Source organism: Blennius ocellaris, assembly GCF_963422515.1.
Source record: "Blennius ocellaris genome assembly, chromosome: 4".
Lineage (NCBI taxonomy): Eukaryota > Metazoa > Chordata > Actinopteri > Blenniiformes > Blenniidae > Blennius > Blennius ocellaris.
Genome location: NC_137653.1, coordinates 4,549,417 through 4,571,125, shown reverse-complemented (window position 1 = coordinate 4,571,125; position 21,709 = coordinate 4,549,417). Strand labels below are relative to the sequence as shown.

General features: G+C 43.2%; 2 protein-coding genes across 2 annotated transcripts in view; one reads left to right on the top strand and one right to left on the bottom strand.

Annotated features, from left to right (window-relative positions):
- cenpp (centromere protein P) overlaps window positions 1–21,709 on the top strand; it is a gene marked incomplete at its 5' end in the record, with an annotated part of 81,590 nt that overhangs the window by 53,652 nt on the left and 6,229 nt on the right. The window lies entirely within an intron of this gene.
- ecm2 (extracellular matrix protein 2, female organ and adipocyte specific) lies at window positions 2,012–21,217 on the bottom strand. Its single transcript, XM_080495183.1, has 12 exons — window positions 21,015–21,217; window positions 17,475–17,603; window positions 16,793–16,954; window positions 12,563–12,751; window positions 10,017–10,892; window positions 9,512–9,627; window positions 9,124–9,259; window positions 8,606–8,763; window positions 7,641–7,780; window positions 7,435–7,547; window positions 6,591–6,804; window positions 2,012–4,506 (listed from the first exon to the last, which is right to left on the bottom strand). The coding sequence occupies exons 2-12, from the start codon at window positions 17,599–17,601 to the stop codon at window positions 4,320–4,322; spliced, it is 2,418 nt and encodes an 805-aa protein (XP_080351309.1). The 5' UTR covers window positions 17,602–17,603; window positions 21,015–21,217; the 3' UTR covers window positions 2,012–4,319.

Sequence of the window (21,709 nt, the reverse complement as noted above, 5' to 3'; positions counted from 1 at the left end):
GTATGTATTTTTTTTTTTTTATATATATCTATAGCTGAGTGGAGCTTGCCTCTTATTTAATTCGTTTTTTAGTTTAATTTAAGTTTATTTCAACTTTACCCAAATTGTATTTATATGATGTCAATTTCAATGAAGCTCTCTTGTGGCACTTTAACAAAAAGAAGGTGGGGGGGTGACGGTGGACAGAAACCTCTGTGCATAACTTCCTGCTTTCCAGTTGGGGTTGCTGGACAGTCGGAGAAGCAACAAACAAACAAACATCAGACAGAAAACCCTGATTTCAGTGACATTAAACAAGTGAAAGTCCTGCAGATGTTTAATGTGGCAGTCGGAGGATAAGTCGTGGTCAAAATGAACTTGCAGGTTCCTCACAGTGGGACTGGAGCTCATCTTAAGAGAATTTGTTGCATTGGGGACAAATATATCATCCCTGAGTTCAAGAACAGGAAATCACAGCTCATTTTGGGATTTGGGGATTTTTGTCTTTTTGTCGTGAAGACAAGCTTCACTGTTCACAGGTTGATCAGCTGCATCTGGTTTCATAGATACGGTGACGTCCCTCTGGTTCTGATGTCCTGTTAATCATTCCAAATCAAGCCCAATAGAGATCCAACCTAAACGTGCGTCACTTTTCTGTGATGAAATCGCTGACGGCGTGTTTTGCTCCTGCTGTTGGGGTCATGTGAGTAATGAGTATTAGATTGTTCTCCACACGTCTTTCATTTTTAAAGCTGATGAACACAGCAGCTGTTTCTTTGTTGGCAGATGAGAAGAACTTTGTCTTCTCTTGTGGAAAACTTCTTCATCCCGAAGCTTATATTTTACAAAAAAAAAAGGTTGTTGACAATAGTCAAACTCTCCAAACTGACCACAATTATCTGATTCCTGGTCTTTATTATTGTTAAGCTTTCTGTAACTTTTGGATTTATTTTGTCTACATATAACTATCCATTACTTCCAACTGGTCTTACCCGAGCAGAAGCTGAAGGTTTTCCTTTCTTTTCTTTTTTTTTCTTTTCACGTTTTGGTGTTTCTGTTCCAGTCGATGTTTAAATGCCTATTACTGCTGCAAATGATCTGCAACCTCGGTTTGAAAGGAAAATTTGATTATGTTGACTTTTCCAGCTTTGATAATTATAGCTTTTCACTGCACCGGGGCTCGAAGACACATGACGCTCATTACACTTCATTTTATCATGTCTCACTCTGTGATGCAAATCCTGATGTGTTGATTCGATTACGGGAAAATGCAAGACTGAATTCTTAGCATCATCTTTTTTTTATTTTTTCTGACACAAACACCAACAATGCCACCTTGTTTTTATTTTTTTTTGATAAAATTACTGTCAAACCCTGCTGGTTTTAACAAGAAAACCTCAAACTTCCCACCGACATTTTTTTAAAACTCTACTGAAAGGTCTGCCGACTTTCTAGTGACAACTAGTGGGGGATTGCTGCATTGTCTATACTTTGTAATAATTGACACTCGCTTGCCGACAGTTTAATAATTTTGGCCTTTTATTATTATTAACTGGAATTTTAGGTAAATTTAAACAAATTCAAACATTTCTCTACTCATTTTCAGCTTTTTAAAGTGAGTAAAAATAGACATTGTGTAACTTGTGTATAAAATAAGACCATTAAAATTATTTGTTACGTGTATATCTGAAACCGACGAGCCATATATTTATTGTATGTCACAATGGAGAGCGTAAATATTCCTCGAAATGAGAGGTTTTCTGAAATCTAACATTTTGTTGTCGTCTCCTATACATTCTTGAATGGGACTTTTTAGGGTTTTTTGTAAAGATGTACTTTAAATATTAACTACTCGATGAATGTTTTGGATTTTTTTCGTCACAAATGCGTTTTTCTTGGATCAGCGTTGGGTTTTCGCCCAGAAACTTTCCGAGAGGACTCATTTGTTCAGTGTATATTCTGTGTAAAGTATATTTGCTATACCAAGAGTGAAAATCCTGAACGTCAGACTGAAATAAATCAGGCAGCCATGTTGACATAATGAAGTTTATTTATATTGTGCATCATAACAACGTGTTTAAAAAGTGGTAAATGGTGTTTATACATCCAACAGATCATCATATAATTTAAACATATTGGCCAGCCAAGAGCAAAGTGAAGGACATCATCACAACAGTACATTTATCTGGTTTTACAAATAAAGCAATATGACTCTAATTGAAATAGTTGGGAAAAGTCCAGTCAGTGCTCTGCACGTTAAAGGTATGTATGTATCTTTGAGAGCATTTCATCCACATTGTCCCTAGTTCAATACATAATAGTTACTACAAGCAGCAGTAACTACACTTTCTTTATTCGCGTGTGGAAAGTTGAAGCGCAGCCATAGATTTGTAATTTCATCACATTTGCCATTTGTGTGATTTTCTTTTTTTCCTGTTAAAAAAAGAAGAAATGACTGAATCGTACAACGACAGAAGGAAATGTCTGGAGGTCGATGAGATTTAATTGGCAGGGTTATTATTTTACCAGTGATAGTTTTTTTTCCTTCATCCAGAACATCCTCTGATCCCAATAAAGTCGTCTGTGAATCAAACTATCAAATCTGGCGTCTGTTAGAGGAGAGCGACAGTCGTACAAGGCAAAAATAACATTCACCTCTGTTTAACATCCGTTCTGTTATAGAAGCTTTCAACATCCCTTATATTTTTTCTTCTTCTTTTTTTTTTATGTTTTCATTTAATTTTGGAGGGGCAGACGCAAATGTGTCAAGACGTCGGGTGTTTACAGGAGGAAAAAGGTCGCTTCCCCGTATTTATGCGCGATTTATGTGTGAAAACCAAGATTTTGTGATCCACTAAAAGTAAAAGAGCTGTTGAAGTATCCAACACGACGTTGTTCATGAAAATAGCCTCCATCCAGCCTGTTGACTATTCTGGTGTATTTTTCAACGAATTAAAGCACCAAAGTTATAAATAAAAGCCTAAAAAGACAACAACTTCTGCTTAATGGATTGAAATACTCTATTATAATTCAAATACACTGTCAAAAAGGGAATAATTAGGTACCATTAAACCATGTGCATGCTCCAGACAAATCCACCTGTGACCTTTGTATTGACTGTTGAAAAATTCCTGCTCTTTGCAAACAATGAAGGATTTCTCAAACAAATGTGATTTTACAAGAAATGTTTATTTTACAGTCACGCTTGACTGTAGTGATATTATTTATACAAATACTTCAGCACGCCATCATAGGTCGTCTGTCCTTTAGTGGTTGTTTGGGTTGGCCTCCTTTAACCACTTCCTAATCAGAAAGCACTTCTTAATCGGTAATAGGTAGTGGACATTTTCTTTTCTTTTTGCAGTTTCTCTTATTATAATGCCAACGGTTATAACTTGTTTGGGCTCCCATCGTTTCTGCTCCTCATTAATGAAATGAGTGAAACCTGGAAAAGGTAGCTGCACCTGAGGATTTTCTACTGGTGAATGCTGTCGTTTCCCTAAAGCAGTTTTTTTTTAATGACTATAATGGTCATTAAATCATGGCCGGGAGTTAAAAAAAACACGCTGCAGGATTGTAAAATCCTCTTTTTTAATCCTGTTATCGAGCTCGTTTGGATCACAAAACGTTTACCGCCTCGTCTCTGCTCTTTCACTTAAGATTACAACATATAAAGGATGAAAAGCAGACAAAACCTTTAACTTGATCCTTCACCCTCATCACCCTTCTCCTTCCTGTCCAAGCTCTTATGAACGGAGGCTTTGGGAGAAATGGAGGTGCTGAAGCTGTTAAAAAAAAAAAATATATATATATATATAATGTGCTGGCCTTGTGGTCTCACTTCACTGAATTCTTTCCATTTCTTTATTAGCGTTTTCAGTTTACTGTGTACGGCGCAGGAATTCTTTCCATTAAACAGAGTTTCTCTGAAGCGGACAGATGTGTTTGATTGTGGGGGTTTTAAGGAGCTCCGTCACCGTCCCGCTTTGCGGAGGGCCGAACCTACCAGACTCTAAAACGATGTTCGGGGAGCGACGAAGAAGAAGAAGAAAATATTACTCACAGCTCCGAGGAGTGATTCCACCACGGGGCAACACTTTTCCCAGAAGTCATATTACATTAGCTGTAACTCTTTCAACAGTTCTTTATTTCATGTTCAACCCATACGTCATGTTAACAAGCTTTTTTTTTTTTTCAATTGGAATATATAATTAGATTTTTATATGACCAATTTAATACTACAGCGTCAGAGTAAGATGGCGAGGGGAACTTAAATTTGGCAGGAAAAAAAAAAAAAAATTACCCCGTTGGTGGTTCTTGGGCTTAAAACAGGAGTGTGTTTAGGTTCTGGATTTCACGGCTTGGGTTTTCTGGGGTTTTATGACCACGCTGGAGGAAGAGCGCACACACGAGAAGGCGGCCGGCGAGACCTTCTGGGGATCGATGTAGTTGTTTTCCATCCTCAGCGCCACCAGGGTGGAGTCGCCGCTGTGGTTGGGGTCACAGATACTTTCATCGGCGACACTCCTGAAAGACACAGGAGTTAGACAGTCACAGAGGGCGAATCGTCGCATTTCTGTCGGACAGCAACGAAATAATCAATTGGATTTGCGGAATCGATCGCAGTTCTGTTGTAATCGATTACTTCACAGTGTAAAAGTGTGTCTGCTAAAGAGACAAAAGCCACACCCACAACTGGCACATTTTAAGTCCAGAGCTTCTGTGATGGTTTTTTTTTTTTTCTTTTTTCTTCATCTGGCAAATAATGCCCCAACAATTATATTAAAGTATATTCAAATCTCTCTTAAGCTTTGTCACACAAAACAAACCTGTTTATTTTTCTATATTTCTTATAGTGGTACTATTTCTCAGCCTCAGCTTTTTTAGCTTTTTAATTAAAAAAAATTTTTTTTTGGTGGTGGGGGGGTTAACTTGGTCCAAAACATATTTTTATGTGTTGTGAATTACTGATTTTACATTGTCTTCTCGGAAAGATTTTGCATTTACATGGTAACGTTTTTGAAAAACGTTTTGGAAGAACACTGAAAACAATGAAGTCGGCATGCCAAGGCAATGAGTCGGCACTTGTTGTTGTAGTGAAACCACACACACAAAGAAACAACGCGCTATAAACATTAACAATAGCGAGTACACGGACGCTTGTATGGACAGATGACAAAGTTGAATTGTTATTACGGTTGCTGGAGAATATGGACTGGGAGTCGCAACACGATGGAGAAACATTGTTCTTATTGTCCCTCTACTGAGCGTGTGCAGAAGAACTCTGTACTATGGCCGTGGTGCACGTGTGCAGTCGCAGTGGTTTCAAAACGTAGGCGAAGTCGGAGCGTTTTCACTTGAAAACGTCGTCGTGTAAACGCGGCTTAAAACAGATCTTAACTTTTCCCACAAAAGAAGAGGAAACTAAACAACCCTTTTTTTAAAAAAATCAAATTTAGTATGTTTTTTTTTTTTTTTCATTTACATTTGCTATTTCATAGCACACTCATTAAAGTGCTCATCTGTGTCTTGGACTCTGTTCCTACTTTCCCACTTGCATTGATTACGTGTCGACATCATAATGTTGCTCTCGTCTAAAACAAGCTGTCACGACCTGGACGGCCACGGACCTGAGAGAGAAAGCGTGCGTAATGAGGTGATTCAGGGTGACTCCCAGGTGGAAACTGGAGTCGACGTGTTTTGTTTCCTGTCGTCAGGACAACTCTCCGTCCGGTGAACTTTTCTGCCTAATGCCGTCTGGCTGCGTGTGACGAGTGAGTCAGTCGTCTGGTCGGACTCGACGCTGCTGTGCAGCCTCTGGAAGCTCCTTTTTGTTTTGCGTCTGTATTTAATCACCGGGGTTTGTTTATCTCTTTGTGTTGCCGTTCTGACTGCTTGTGACGCTTCAGTGGAAGTTTCAACAAGGCGTATAAACAAGGCAACACTTTATTATACAGCAAAAAATAAAAAAATTACTAATTATTTCTGTTTACAAGTCACATGTAGAGTTATGTTATTTACAACTCTTGACCTGTTTAGTAAATTAGTCTCATCGCTACGGTAACGCCATTCTTATCAGACTGATGTGAGCCAGACATCAGACATTTTAAGAGAAAATCACAAACAGTCCAGCAGTTCAGCTCACTCAGGCCTTCTTTGTCTTTATTACTATTTTATAATAACTTGATGACGATATGAAAATTCTGCTTTTTGCGTTCATTAATTGGCCTTTCCAAAATTAGACCGGATGTATATGGGGTGGACAAGTTAGGTAAACATCGACAAGAGGGGATGATGTTTAGAAGTGTTGGGAGATCAGGAGCTAATTAAACACATTTTCCATAAGTTCTACTTAAATCCCGTAGCAGTTAAAAATACTAATATTATAAACAGAAAGTGTTCACACATGCACGTGACTGATTTAGCAGGGCAACAAGTGTAACATGCTGCATATAGTGAATCGCTGAAGCTTTCAAAAGCTTCTTACCAGCACCTGTTGGGATTTAATGAAATCCCGTGTGACTCGGCTTTAATGAGAGAAACCGGATGCGTGTGAATGGCTGAATGGATGAATGGATGAATGGATGAATGGATGGACGGTGACTCCATACCTGATCCTGTTGTTGTTCAGTCTGAGAAAGTGCAGGCCGGTCATCTCATTGATGCCCGAGGGAACAGCGATCAGCTGGTTGTGGTCCAAACACAGTTCCACCATGGAGTGGTAGGAGCCAAAGAAGGACTCGGGTTCGATTCCCTCGCCGTCCAGTTTGTTGTAGGAGAGGTAGAGGTATTCTAAACCAGGGTCCATGTGGGCAAAGACGTAGCCTACGAAAGAACACGGAAACATTTATCTAAGCGAAACCAAGACGCAGTTTAAAATGTCAGCGCATCAAACCACATCGTATTGTTTTGGTTAATCCCACTACCTGAGGTGTGATTATGCGTTTATGTTTATGAGTAACTGGTAAGTGGGAATGCTGCAATCTGTAATAAACCAACCGCACAGTACACCCCACGAAAAAAAAACGTTTGGAGTTCCCACCTCCATGAACACGGTTCCATTTCCTGCGTGTGTCAGCTCCATTTGTGTAAAATACTTTAATTTTAATCCTTATTTTAATTTCAAGCATATTGTTTTTAAGATAGGATTTTTACTGACACTTATATTTCACTTTTGTTTGCTTTTGCTGGCACATTTTTTATTTTTTTTTAAATCTCTGAGTGAGAAGCCTTCAGAGAAACCCCACTTTCCCAGTCGTAAGTACAACTTGCACCGTCAACGCACTACTTAAACGTACCTCTAGTACCACTTTATGAGCAATTAAGTTTGACGATTTCAGCCCGGGGAGATGGATGCACGGGGAGTTGGAAACCAAAGCAGCGCGTGGCTTCAAATACCGAGCGTTGCGCTTCATTGGGCTCTGGAAAATGCACGCCTCAGCACATCCCACCTACCGGGTATCCGTTCAATGTTGTTTCCCACCAGCACCAAGTGGACCAGAGATCTGGGCAGGTAGGAGGGAACCAGGTACAGTTCGTTGTGTGAAAGGTCGATGGACTCCAGATTTCTGCACGAGAAGAGAAAAGATTTTCAAAGAAATGGAAGCGGGAGCGACGGCAGTTGATTTTTAATTTTTAATTTTTAATCTAATGTGTAAAACCTGTGGTTGATCCAGGCCAAAGGGGCAATCCTGGTCTCGTCCAACCTGTTGTGTCTCAGAGAAACAACATTCAGGTTCACCGTCTGATTAAAAACTGCCTCTGAAATCTCTTCGATCAGGTTGTTCTCCAGATGTAACTCCTGAAAAGAGAACCAAAAAAAAACAACACAGCAAATGTTTGGCTTCATCTGGATGAAACTGGATTAATGTTGTTTATCTAAGCAATCTGCTGTTGTGTGTCTTTTATCATCTTCGCTGCTGTTAAACCGGATGTGTTTTCTTCAGATTTCATGGTTTGTGGGGAGTTTTCAGCCATGAAGGCTTTAATCAACTGGGAGAAAAAAAAAATGCAGTTATGTTTGTTCATCAAAGACTGTTTCTGGTTTAAAAACTTGACATCCAAATCACATCCGCATGCAGCCAGAGGTACGACCGCCACGCAGATACAGTCCTCCACAGTCCTCCAATCATCCTGGTTTCACACACAGCGAATTAGAAAACCATAATCTCTCAACAAATGCGAGAAAAAGGTTCGGAGTGTGTCGCACCTCTCCAATATTGTAAAACGAAGGTTTGAAGCTTGATTTAACCACTGGTGTTCTGTAAGTGTTTGTGGTTAACCAGAACTATAATTATATAATTGACTTGTTTCCCGCAGGTAGACATACAGTTTAAACGCAAGACCCACAAAAAAAACCCTGATTCATCAGCAAATACAACTTTGGAAAGCATCCAGGTGCTCAGAGGGCTTCTCTTACGGCGTACTTATGTAATCAGCAGGTGTATTGAAGCAGTTATTGAACTTTGAAAGTGTGCTGTTTGCCACCAGCTGTGTTCAGTGTGGAATTTTTTACTTTATTAAGAGTTGTCCATTGTGACCCGAGCCTCAATATATCCTGTCTGATGGATCTGGTTGTTTTGATGGAGGAAAACAGAGTTGTGTGTGAGCAGGTCTGGTTTCCTACCAGCAGTGACCTGGGGAGCCCCTGCGGTATGGTGCGGAAGTGGTTTCTCCCCAGTCTGAGGTAGGAGAGCTGGATTAACGGAGTGAAGGCTCGAGGATTTACGTTTCCCTCACTCAGCAGGTTCGCTTCCAGTTCCAGAATCACCAGGTCGCTCAGGTCTGCCAACAAAGAAAAAAGAAAAATACTATTAAAGCAAGAGCACACTTCAGATATTGGAAACCTCTCTATGAGTTTTATTCCTCTATCGGTGTTATAAAAAAAAAAATTTCAGATCTCATTTTCAGCTCAGCTGGGAAAAATCTTCAAAAGGCTTTAAATTAATGGATGATACTGTGATGGAATGAGAGTCTCTGGAGACATTAGACTTTCATACAATATATCAAAATGAGGCAACGGGAACTTGGATGAAGGAAAGAAAAACTAAAACGCATCGAAGATTCTAAATGAGGAATCGCTGAGTTAATTGACTTTAAACGTTAAAGTTGGTGTTCGTCTAGGAAACGGTAGCACTGGAGCACCTCGGAAGTTGTTTTCATCGACTTCTCCCAGCTTGTTCTCGTTGATCTTCAGCTCCTGGAGGGTCGGGGGGAGGTCAGAGGGCACAACGTCGAGAAGGTTCCCGTCCAGGTAGAGGCGTTTTAGCATCTTCAGACCCTGGGACACACAAAAACGACACACGAAGTTAATATGTCTGACAAATGGACGGTCCCTGGAAATCTTTTTGTAGGTCGAGTCCTTAATTAATTTCAATGGAAGATATAGGAGTCAGTAAATCTGCAGTTGATTGCACACTGTAGATGTTCACCTGTTCATCATTTTCACAAGCGTCAAGGGAGCAATGCTGCCAAAACACGATATGAGGCGAGCAGTTGGGGAAACAAAACAGGCCGCAGTGGTTCATCTTACTTTGAAGGCTTTGGCGTCAATGCCGGTAGAGGTGAGTTTATTTTTCTTCAAGTTGATCCACTCCAGGTTCGGGATCCCATTAAAGGCCCCCGCTGGGATGCTGCTGATGTTGTTTCCTGCAAATCAGGTTGCTTTCAGTCGGACCTGTTCAACGGCAGTCGTCGTCATCTTATGTGCCGTGTGTTAAGAGACTTGTTTATATAAAAGCCTACTCCAGTTTGTACCGCGGGACACGCAGGGTTCTCTCACGTCTTAAAGAAAACCATTACGTGGGTGCTTTAACGCCAGCTAGAGTGGACTGGACTGGAAACCAAACTGTAAATGTTCCTGCTTTCACACCGACGTTTCTCTTTTGGTTCACGGGTGTGAAGCGTCGTGCTCCACGAATGGAGGGGGAATTTATTTTACTTTTATGTTGCATGGAACAATAGCGATGGTTCGGGTTCAACTCTGAGGTCTTTTGCTGCCCGTGTCAATGTTGCAGTGTGTCTTGGTGTGGACTCACCCTCCAGACTGAGAGACTTGAGCTCAGGGATGGTCAGAGCCGGGAAATGAGCCAGTTTGGCGTTTTCACACGTCATAGTGACGTCGGAGATGTCGCAGCCTGGAGGGAACCCCGCTCTGCCCGGTAGCTCCTCCTCTCCCTCCTCCACCTCTACTTCCTCCTCCACCTCCACTTCCCCCTCAACCTCCACTTCTTCCTCAACCTCCACTTCCTCCTCAACCTCCACTTCCTCCTCCACCTCCACTTCCTCCTCCACCTCCACTTCCTCCTCCACCTCCTTCAGCTCATAGGACGAAGCGGGGGGAATTGCGATTGGATGGAGGAGGAGGAGGTCGTCGGGCTCCTCGGGTTCTTTCGGGGGCATCTGAAACACGTCTCCCCTGAGCCACACCTCCTCGGTTTCCTCCTGCCGCTCTTCCTCCTCCTGCGTCACCAGAGCCAGCAGCTCCTCCCTCAGTATCTCCTCCTGCTTCCTCCTCTCCTCCTCCAGCTCCCTCTCCATCTCTCTCGCCTCCTTCTCTGCGGCCTCCTTCTGCTTCCTGTCTTCTTCCTCCTCCTGTCTCCTCCTTTGCTCCTCCTCAATTTGCCTCCTCCACTCTTCCGCCTCCTTCTCCGCCTGCAGCCTGAGCGCCTCCTCCTCCTCCCTCCTCTTCTCCTCCACCAACTTCCTCTGCCTCTCCTCTTGCTCCTTCCTCTGCTTCCTCCTCTTCTTCCTGGCCTCGTCCTTCCTCCTCAGGCGCTCCTCCTCCTCGCGGTGCTCCTCCTCCTCCCGCCACAGGATTCGCTGTATCTCCTCTGGGCTCAGCGGGGTCACGGGGTCGTTTGGGTCATTGGGAACTGGGGAGTCACCAGAGAGGTCAAGGCTGAAGTCGGGGTCTGGGGTGGGGGGTTTGGTGGCGACGCCCAGCCAAGACATGAAGGTGGAGAAGGTGTGAAAAGACAGAGAAAGGAGACAGACATGAGAAAGCAAGGACAGCGTGAAAGAAAGGTGGAAGGTGGGAAGAAAGGGAGGAGACTACAGTGAAAGAGTATAGAAGGGAGAAGACAGACAGAGAGACAGACACGTGTGTGTTAGTGCTGCAGACAGACGGGTTTAAGACCAGCGGGCTGCTGCCGGCCAGTCTATAAACCACAAACACACCAACCGGGACGACGGTTAATGTTCAGATAATAACGTTGGTCTTTTTATGTCTGAGTTAGCAACCAAACAGGACAACAGCTTAAAATGGTGAATTACGTTCATTTAATAAGACATAATGAGTCATTGGGATGCCAGATTTGCTGTGAACCTGTAAGGTGGTGCCTTTGTTTTCAGAGCATGATAGATAGACATTACGTAAGTCTACACATGTGAAAGGGCCACCGAGGAACAAATACACCATCTTAGAAGGATACTCACAAATGCTGCAAATTTTGCATGAAAATAAATTGATTATAATCAAACACTTTAATCTTCTCTTGCATCCATTGTACCAGATTATAGAGAAAAATTCAGCTTTTCATCATTATTCCATTATTTGTCTTTCTAAAAAAAATATCCCTCTAAGTTATACATCAACATATTTTTAAGGCAGAAGACACAAACACATTTCATAATTCAATCCATTTTATATTACATCGTGAGTATTAGTAATGTAGACCAACTTTATCTCACTTGTCCAACACGTATAGTGTTTTATAGCCATAAAACAAAATTAACATGCAGGATGTTTAGTGACGATGCATCACAGAACAACGTAGCAACTGTGACTTAATCATTCTGTGACTATAAAACATCATTCAGTCCTTCACGCTGTCCATTTCCAATAAATCCCATGCACACTGCACATGCAGTGTTGATATACACAGAGATGTGATTCTCCAGTTAGCACTTTCAGGTGAATGTTGCAGTCATTTCAAAAAACAAATAAGTCTGTGTTGTTATTTTAATGCCAGCTGCTTGAGTTTTATTGAATTGTCTCCAATTTATAGCACTACTAGTAATAAAAGGTACAAGGGATGTCTGTAACCCATTACATCTATTCTGTGTATCTTCTGAAATGCTAAAAAAGAAATGTATGTGAAATGACAAACTCTTGACCTGTAGTGTATAGAATTGTAAGAATGTCTTCTGAAAAATAAGAATGACTAAAAAGGTCTATTTTTGGGCCACTGGCTGACTGTGCAGCCAACTATGATTCAAATCGAGTCTTTGCTGTGCAGATTGTCATGTCCTACTAACATCTCTTGTTCAAAGCCTTTAAAGTGAGCATAGGTCAGACCGTGAGCTAAACTCTAGTCTTCGGCATGTCGAACCACTCGCAGAAGACACATGTCAAGTTTTCACAACATGCGTGTCGACAGATCCAAAAATGTGCCGGGCCACATTTTCCAGCCATGGTGTGAGGAGAGAGAGCAACATGTAAAGGCCTCAGAGATGTAAACTCTGCAGTTTGGTTCCCTGTCATGCTTCTCTGTTGATTGAATAGATCCCCCCCCATCAGAAATGCCCATCTCTGTTTCCTCTGTATGTTGCGCCATGGCCCTGTCGCATGTTGTGTTTCTACCTGGCTCCATGCAGACGGGGCAGCACTCTCCCGCCGGGGTGAAGGGGAACAGGCAGTGCGGGTCGGGGCAGGTGATCTCGTCACAAACCACCCGGCCTCCGGTGCACAAGCAAGTCACGCAGGGCTTCGGGGACCAGACGGCCTGGTCGAACATGGTCAGACCCTGGTACACACACTGGCCCTGCTTACCTGGAACAGACAAACACATGAGAGCGTCAGGAGGAGATCTACTGTTCGTACACAGACGCAGGAAGAACGGTCAAGTGGGTTAAAACCTCCTCTGTGTACATAAAAGCAGAGTTGGACCACATTGTGGTGCCAGACCCTCACGAACGTCCTGCAGAAAGTTGTGTGTTGCTTTAAAAAATGGTGAACAAAAGGGCATTAACAACGGGGAAAGTGAGAGACAGACCATCATTGTAATTAAAAGTTCTGAGCAATACAAAGAAAGTCGAGATATCTATGACGAGCCACAACAGTCTTTTACTTGAAGCTGCAGGTTTGACAGGAATAAACTCATTAGCCGTTGGACTACTGAAGACCTGAAGGAGGTGTGATGCACTGATACTGTAAATCGAAATTTAAAATCTTGGGTTCATTACTCCAGATCTTTTTACGCCGTCGAGTGACCATTGCAGTACCCCGACTAATCTTAACCCTGCATTACTCTCTGGTATTCAGATGTTCATCTTACAGCAAGATACTATCCCAAAACAGAAGTCCAGGCTCTACCAGAACGACATTAGGAAAGACGAAGAAGCTTGGAAACATGGAGTAACCAGCACAGTCTGCAGACAGAAAACTCATCGGTTTGGTATGAACTGGACAGGAGAATATGTTTGGGAACTTCTGCAACAGAGTTTGAAGAATTCTGGTGGTGAATCCCGTAGAAAGAAATCCACGAACTGTTGTATCTGCCAACTGTGGCGACTTTGATGAGTCAGCAGCTCAGAATGCTTTCTGGTTTAAAATGGTTTATTTGTTCTACTCTTTCATTTCAGACTGCAAAGAGACATTAAGCTGAATACTTGATAAATAAAAAAAATGGGAAGATCTTGATGTTCTCGCACTGTGACCGGTCGTGTATTTTTATATATATATATATATATATATTTTTTTTTTTTTTTTTTTTTTTTTTTTTTTAGCTTGATTGAAATGGGACAACATTTAACTGTAGAGGCCAGCATGAACTAAATATAACCTAACACCCAACGTCCAAAATGTTTTGCTGAGAAATAATAGATTCCATTTCAGAAATAGCATTTCAATGTTACTCCGGTACCAAGCAGCCACTAAAAGCCCTGTTTGTGAGATCTGCACCAGCTTTGGACAGCAGAGTTGAATGTTCTCACATGTTGAGGCCTGTGATGGTCGAACGCGTCTTCGTCCTGCGAGCGCCAGAGTTTTCCCGAGGTCCTCCGGCTGATTGGTGACAGAATGTCCCGAAGGTTTGAATGTGTCCACGTGGGACTGTTTATGTGTTGGCGTTATAATTGACAATCGACCTCCTCAGAATGGAAAGCATTTCTAATCTGAAGCAAAAAAAAATGTCCCCCAAATTACCGCACGAATACGATTTGTTTTCTCAGGAGTCGTGGTTTTTCTTCATGTAACGGACGTCATAGTGGCTCCGGTCAATGTATACCTCGTGGCAGATCCACGCTGCCGGCGTCCCATCATGGTCAATTATTGGATGTAGTGTCCCCCCCAGATATTGTCCTTACAGATGCGAACATTGTATTTACACTTCAAGACACGGCCCACGTTCCACAGGCTGCCACAAAGCGATGACGTTTGCCATCCCACCGACCAAACTCTGATATGACTCCTTTGGTTTTCTTGCCAAGGGGAAAAAAAAAAATCCACAGGCTGAACTGAATCACGCGACAGATCTGACATGTGGAAAGTGATTCAGACGTCCAGAACCACACAAACAGCGGATCACAAGTTTAGCCTCTGCCTTTGTCAGCAGGACTTGTGGTAATAATTGCCGTGAGTGTCTAGTCAAACCTGGAGCCTGTAGTTTACTATAAGACGGCATCCAGAGCAGTGATTTGTTGTCGTTCCAGGCCCTCCCTCTGCGTTACGTTTACCTTTCATCAGTCCAGGGGACAGGACGACGCTGGGACTGGGTCAGTGAGTCAGGAGGAAAGACTGTAAATCACTACGATGGCATAGAAAGGAGCTCTTTGAGTTCGGCGTGTGCTGTCTGTCATCTATCCTTTTTTTTTTTTGTTGTTGTTTTGTTTTTTTTAAATGGCATGCTCTTTGTTACTTCTATTGAAGCACAGGTAGTTATGTGACTCTGGTTATTCCTCCTAAATACCGTCTCCCTATTAACTCTGCGAGACTGTCACCCTGTCATCTCTGCTGGAGCACTCATACTTTAGAGCTTTTCTTTTCTCTTTAAAAATATTGATGTCGCTGTCACAGACTCTCATTGTCCCCCTCCTGCAAATTGCAGGGATCTGTGTAAATGACAATAACCGATGTCTGTGCACCGGTGTTGTGACCCGCTGGCCCTTACTGGAGATTTCAGTGTAATTTTAACAACAATGAAGTCGTTTGATTAGTTCTGGCTTGGTGTCGTCGGGGCAGAGAGCTGGGATGCGCCTGACCCGGAGATAAATCCAACGTTTCAGGAACTGTAGCTACCGTAAGAAAAAGCACCAGTCCAAATGAAATACATTCATGTGTGCTCTGTTGTCTTGATTAGATCGTCTGATTGACATTCCCACTGGAGGAGGTGGCGTAACCCTGTTTATGATTCAGTAAGAGCCCATGTGAACGGCTTTGTGAGCCTCACTGCTACCAGGTGACGCTTCACACATTATATTTGCCGTGCATATAAACCTGCAGATCATTCTGCTCTCTCCACAATGTTGATGTGAATGGGACTCTTGAGTTTCAATCCAAACAAATTCAGTCAGATTTCTGTTTTCAAGGTGTCCGTGGAGGCACTGCACGTGTTTGAAAGGGATGCATGGATGCAAAAAACAAAGACAGAAAGAACAAAAATGCAAGAATTCCTCTAAACTGACATTAAACTACAGTTGCTGGTATTAAAATGAAGGGCGGAGGTGAGCTGAGCAAGTTGCAACAAACGTCTGGGTGTCGAGTGTGAGATGGGAGCAAAAGCTCTGGTGGTGAGCAGACTTCCATATTTTACACCAAGAATAAATGTAGTTTCACCGACGAAGCATTGAAGTCTTTCTTTCTGTCTTTCTTCAAAGACTCCCCAGGACACATTGTGCTGGTTCACCTCGTGTGACCTTTCGTCTCTGTGATCTGTTTGGTTGTTGCGTCACGTTCACCTAAAACAGGCTCGTCCTCACATCCGAGACAAAAGGTCTTTGACAGATTAACGCCAGCGCCGATGTCACCGCCACCTTTTCTTGTAATTACGTAAACGCGCCTTTAATGTGGCTCTGAGGTTCCTCCCTGGAATCTTTGTCCTCGTCTCTGTGTGAGATCTTCCTCCGGCGGACTCTTTTTTCCCACCAGTGGTTTCTCTTTGTTTGTTTTACTGCCGTTCATCAAGTAATGTGATGATTTGTCATTAAGCTGCTGAGCTGGAACTCCACTCAAAGCTCAGCTGACCGCATTCACGGCTGCATTAAAATGCTTTTCATTTTAATTCAGCAGCAGTTACTGTTTCTTCATATTAACATTTTATAGACTTCAAAACTCTTGTGCATAATTTTGTTTGTTTTCTTTTCCCACCCATGTTGAGTCAGACATAAACATGCTGAAAAACTCTAACACCATTTAAATCAACAATAAGGTTTGATTTTAATTTTCTACGGGCACTTTTTGGGCTTTTTAAAAAAAATATATTGGGGTAAACAGGTGACTTTATTCCTGGTATACTATGAGGGGAAAAAAGGAAAACAATCTGCCTCCATGTTCAGTGTTTAATATATAATCCAAGCTTGTTTTGATGTAGCCTTGTCGTAATGTGTAGACTATTAAAATTGTATTTATTTTTCTCTCGACCACAGATAGATATGGCACGACATTGTATATCTTTCATACAGGCTCATCGATGGACGGAAGAGCGAAGTTGTCAGGTTCTCTTTTAGATCAATCAAATGATATTAATTGTAACTGCTTTAAAAAATACTGGTTTAATTCCTGGTCCAAGTTGTTTGAAATTATTTCCTTGGGTTTTGTTTGTTTTTTTCACTTGGCTCAGTTAAAGTTAAAGTTGCGTGTCTGGGTGCCACTGACCTGGGATCACGTTGTAGCTGGCCTGCGGTTCTTGGCCGTTCCTAACGGGTTTCAGAAACGGGTTATTCCCGTGGCTTTCTGTGGCCTGTGAGACAGCGGGCGGACCGGGGAACAGTCGGATCTTCAGAGGCCGAGAGCGCCCCGCTCTGGCTCGCCCAAGACCTGCAATACATAATAATACACACATCTCTGACCGCTTTGTTCAGATTCATTCAAATGGCTCGATTCCTTGTTAATTGAGTCGGAGAACGTTTGCCTGCAGGATTCAGTCGGACGTCATATGTGAAGTCTGTACTTTGAGCGATTGTACACCAGAGGAAGGTTAGAAAATGTAGGACAACAGGAGCTGGTCCATATTTGTTCCAAGTTAACTGATGCTGAAGTGATCATTTCCATCATGCTTTTTTTTTTTTTTTCAAGTAGATGGAAAAACATTCCTCCTCTTTTCATGAGACGACACTCTCCCTTTTTTCTACTGTAGTATTGTTCTACTAATGGGAACTGACCCCGAGGCTCTGCAGCCCGCGCAGTCTTTTCTTTTCCGCCACCATTCAGACAAATGTTCTGAATTGTAAACGACACTAACGGAGCAAATGAGCTCTATTTGGCAAAATGAGTGTCACCTTCGATAAGGGCGATCCCAAATGACCGGTCCGCTGTGGAACAAAAGAAGCCGTCTCACCCTGGCCGCTCCGCTTCCTCTTGCCTCTGCGGGTTTCTCCCCCCTGGTCGTGGGGTCTGTCTCGGGCCTGGACGTCGGTCAGGACCACCAGCAGCCACACGGCGGCCGCCACCAGCCACCACCTCATCCCTGCAGCGCAGCACAGACCAGAGATCAAAACCGTCACGTGGTCGCATGGCTTCTGTTACTGTCGATTTTGGGGGGGTAAAAAACGGCTGTTAAAACGAACTAACGGGACGACAGAGGCTTCGTTTTTTTTACCTGCTGCAGCAGTTTCAAAGAGGAAGAGACGTGAGCGAGCCGCCGGGGCCTCATATACCCTCTGGCGGGGTCCTAATGGCTGGTTCCACGTGCTTGTGTTAGTGTGTGCGCCTAATGAGTAGTCTCGTGCGTCGCGGGCCTGTTATTACCGCAGCAGAAGCTAACTCACACCTTCACACACCTGATAGTTTGTCTTGTGTCTGATTTCAATGCAGCCCCAACGAGACAGTTTCCCTGTTTCAGCCTCAATAACAGTAATAGATCTGCTCCGGCAGCACTCCTGTGTTTATTCTCGTTGGTGTGAAGCGCTCATGGTGGACGTAGCCGCGTAGCATGATGACCTGGTGTGGCCAAAGTCACGGAAGAAGAAGAAGAAAAAGAAGAGCATATATTCCACCTGCGGTTGCTCCTGTTTGATGATACGTATTTCGACTCAGAATGCACGTTACTGGTCGTCACTGTCGGGGAGGTATTGTGTTTAAAATGGAGTATTGACAAAGACTCAAAAGTTTCTGCAGATGCTGCTGAAATAACTTTTTGATGTTGAAAGTTTGAGTAAATGAAATCATTTCAAAGCACGCCTGTGTGCTTCATCTCCTTGACCTGCGCTATCAGACCAAAGCCAAAAGCCTGATTTACAATCTATCTCCTGTTGATTTCCTGACTTCACGATATTTACTTTTGTTTCCAAGAACCAGGAAATCTCCTTCATCCTATTAGTTCCACTTCTATTATCGTACCCAGTGTCAACACCACCGTCTCTTATTGCATCTGCAGTTTTGGTTGTTGTTTTTTTAAAATACAGTCAATTTTTATGTTTCTATACTCAGATTTTAACTTTATCGTTTACTATCGGAATTAGCGAACGACTAATGGTGCCTGACTTTTAACCAGCACGGAACTGTCTGGATGAACAAGTGGAACTCTGTGAAATTCATCCGTGTGTCTGCGTTCAGTCTTTGATCATGATTTAACTGCTGATCTAAACCGTTATTGTAGGAACTACAATGAATGTTTTCAATCAGGATTTTATAGCAGCACATGATATTCAAATTAAAAACTAATCAGGTGACTTTATCTTGTCATTAGTATCTCAATCAGACCTTCAGATAATACTGGGGCTCGTTATCATTACAGGTAAATCAGGTATTTTCATTAAGTACAATGAAAGCTCAACGCAGTAAACTTCAACATCAAAAACTACAAGTCCCATAAAGGTTTTACGTCACGTTACCCTGGTTAACCTTCCCTGCCTGACTTGTGCCAGCTCTGTTTTAATCATTTTCTTTTTCAAATCCTCAGTCTGCAGCTCCACAGACTGGAGGTTTGAACCTCCTCCCTCCTCCTCTCCCTCCCTCGCTCCCCCCCCCCCCCCCCCCCCCCCAACAACGGCCAATAGAAGACCAGAGATCAATGAGAGCGGGGGGGGGGGGGGGGGCAATGCGAGCTGAGACGGAGTGCAGAAGACGGGAGGGAGGGAAAACACTCAGCAGTTCAAGTCTCTGGATGAGCAGGCTCAGATGGAGAGATGAAAATAAACCAGGAGGTTTGTGGATTAATGAAATCCAGCTGAAGTTCAGTTCTGCTGCTGTCGCAGCCTCAGTGAGTTTAGAATGAGGAAGTGGTCGCTTCAGTTCTGACACGACCTCTCATCAGTTGAGGAAAATCTCACTTTTCTCTCTCTCTCGCTCTCTCTCAAAAAAAAAAAAAAAAGCTTTCAATACTGGAACTTTTTCTTCATGTTGAAGAGTCTGTCTGAAGTTTGATTAAAGATCCGTCCTCACACACTAAAGCAGACGCGATTTCCCGAGGCCAGGCTCACATTTACTCACATCATAAAGAGTGATGAGAGTGTTTCCAGATTAACTCCAGACCTGAGCTGGACACGTTTGCTAAATCAACCGGGTGTCTGAGGGAACATCCAAGGTTCTGCACTGGGATCAAGTGTCCAGTCATCACATAATGTCGGTGAGGATTCGCAGCATCAGGCTCAAATTCACATTGAAGGACTTCAAGGTTTTTCCTCCAACCTTCAGCAGTTGTAACGGTATCAGATCCCCGTTTCCTTCTTTTTACCTGCTTCTCAACAGCACATCAACCGGTGACGGCTGAACTTGACCAATTATTTAACCAAATCAACTAGTTTGTGTCGGTTCTATAGGAGCTCCTGACGTTTCGAAGCTTCTCTCCTCCTTGTCGCTGCAGCCGGAGTGAAGTTATTGGTCGTAATTGTTTTCAATCAGCCCGACTCATCGCAAACCGCTGATCGGAGCCAGATTCATGTTCAAAAGCTCGGAGTGGGAGAGTGGAAAGAGGAGGAGGACGAGGAGGGAGGAGAGCAGTGTAGCGTCAGGGTTGTGTGAGCAGGCTCCGGGGGTCCTGACAGACCAGACTAATCCCAAAGCACCGCCACAGACAAACACTCGCTGTAACATCTGTTGAAGTCACCAGGCCGCGGCGCTGATCTGAAAACCAGCTTCACTTCTTTTTTCTTTTTTTGGTGCCGAGTCGCTTTAAATAATGTCACGTCTCGGGAAATGTAATTGCAGGTCAGATCTGGGTTTTTTGGGGGGTTTTTTCCACTTTTAAGCTCGTTAGATAGTTCAGATTTTCTGTTCGAGCTCCGGGACGTCACGTGACGGTTTTGATTTGATTGATTCGCGGAGAAAAAGCGCCGCTTCCTCGTTTTAAAAGGTCTTGAGATGAAACCTGATTGGTTTCGTAGCTTCAAATGATAAAAGTGTTTCTGTTTTGATCATTTAATTCAGATCAGACGTACCGGTATCTCACAACGTCTCAAACAAAACTCCAAGTTTTTACTGAGAAACGTTTCTGCTCATTACTTGTATTGTTGGAGACTCGCGAGTCGATATAAATGAACTCTGCCTTTCTTCAAAATTCCCCATAAATATGATTCCGTTATTTGATTAGCCTGTTTGTTTTTCTCTTCACATAACTGCAGATTGTTTCTCGAAGCTCTGGTAGCCGATGAAACGAGACTCACAGAATCCAAAATAACTAACTAAACCCCCGACAAAAAGCATTTTTTTTAAATATTCATCAGACTGTTCATGTGTGTGAAAGTCCTCTGAGCCGAGACAAACTGTTTGACGAAGCATTATGAGAAAGAGAGATGGACAGACGGAGACGGAGACAGAGAGGGGAGGAGCTGACGGCACACACACATGCACACACACACACACACACACACACACACACACACACACACACACACACACACACACACACACACACACACACACATTAACTCTAGTTTACCAGCAGTTCCAAGGCGGCTGCAGAACTTCAGGCCAAATTCTTCCTCCCTCGTTCCTCCTCCTCCTCCTCCTCTGGTTCGGCAGGAGCTCCAGGAGGTGTGTGTGTGTGTCTGTGTGTGTGTGTGTGTGTGTGTGATGATACTGTTTTGTGCGTGCGTGTATGTGCGTGTGTGTGTTTCTCGGGGTGTCCCAGTGCGTGCAGCGGCCGTGAGGAGCAGAGCAGGCTAATAAAGCAGTGACGGATTCAAACTGCAGCTGAAACAAAGAGAGAGAGAGAGAGAGAGAGAGAGAGAGAGAGAGAGAGAGAGAAGGAGGGAGGGAGAAGCAGAAGGAGAAGGAGACAGGTCTGACTTCTGTCTTCCTGTGTCGGTGAGCAGGACGCTGCCACACACACACACACACACGCTGCGCTGGGAAAACAAGCGTCTGAAGCGGCAGGTAAAGTCTTTGTGGTTCTGGTGTGATTTGAAAAGCAAAATAAGTCGAAGAAAGTCAAAATAGCTGACGAAGGGAAAAGGTCAGAGGTCACACAAAAACCAAATATCCCACCTCAGTGTCGCAGTGGAAGAATTTTAGACATGTGAAACGTTTTGGACTTCCTCTGCCTTTTAAAAGGCCATGATGGTTAAAAGGTGCCTTGAAGTCTCATGAACACAGTAAAGTTTCCAGGTCTTCCAGACTCTCGTATCCTATTTA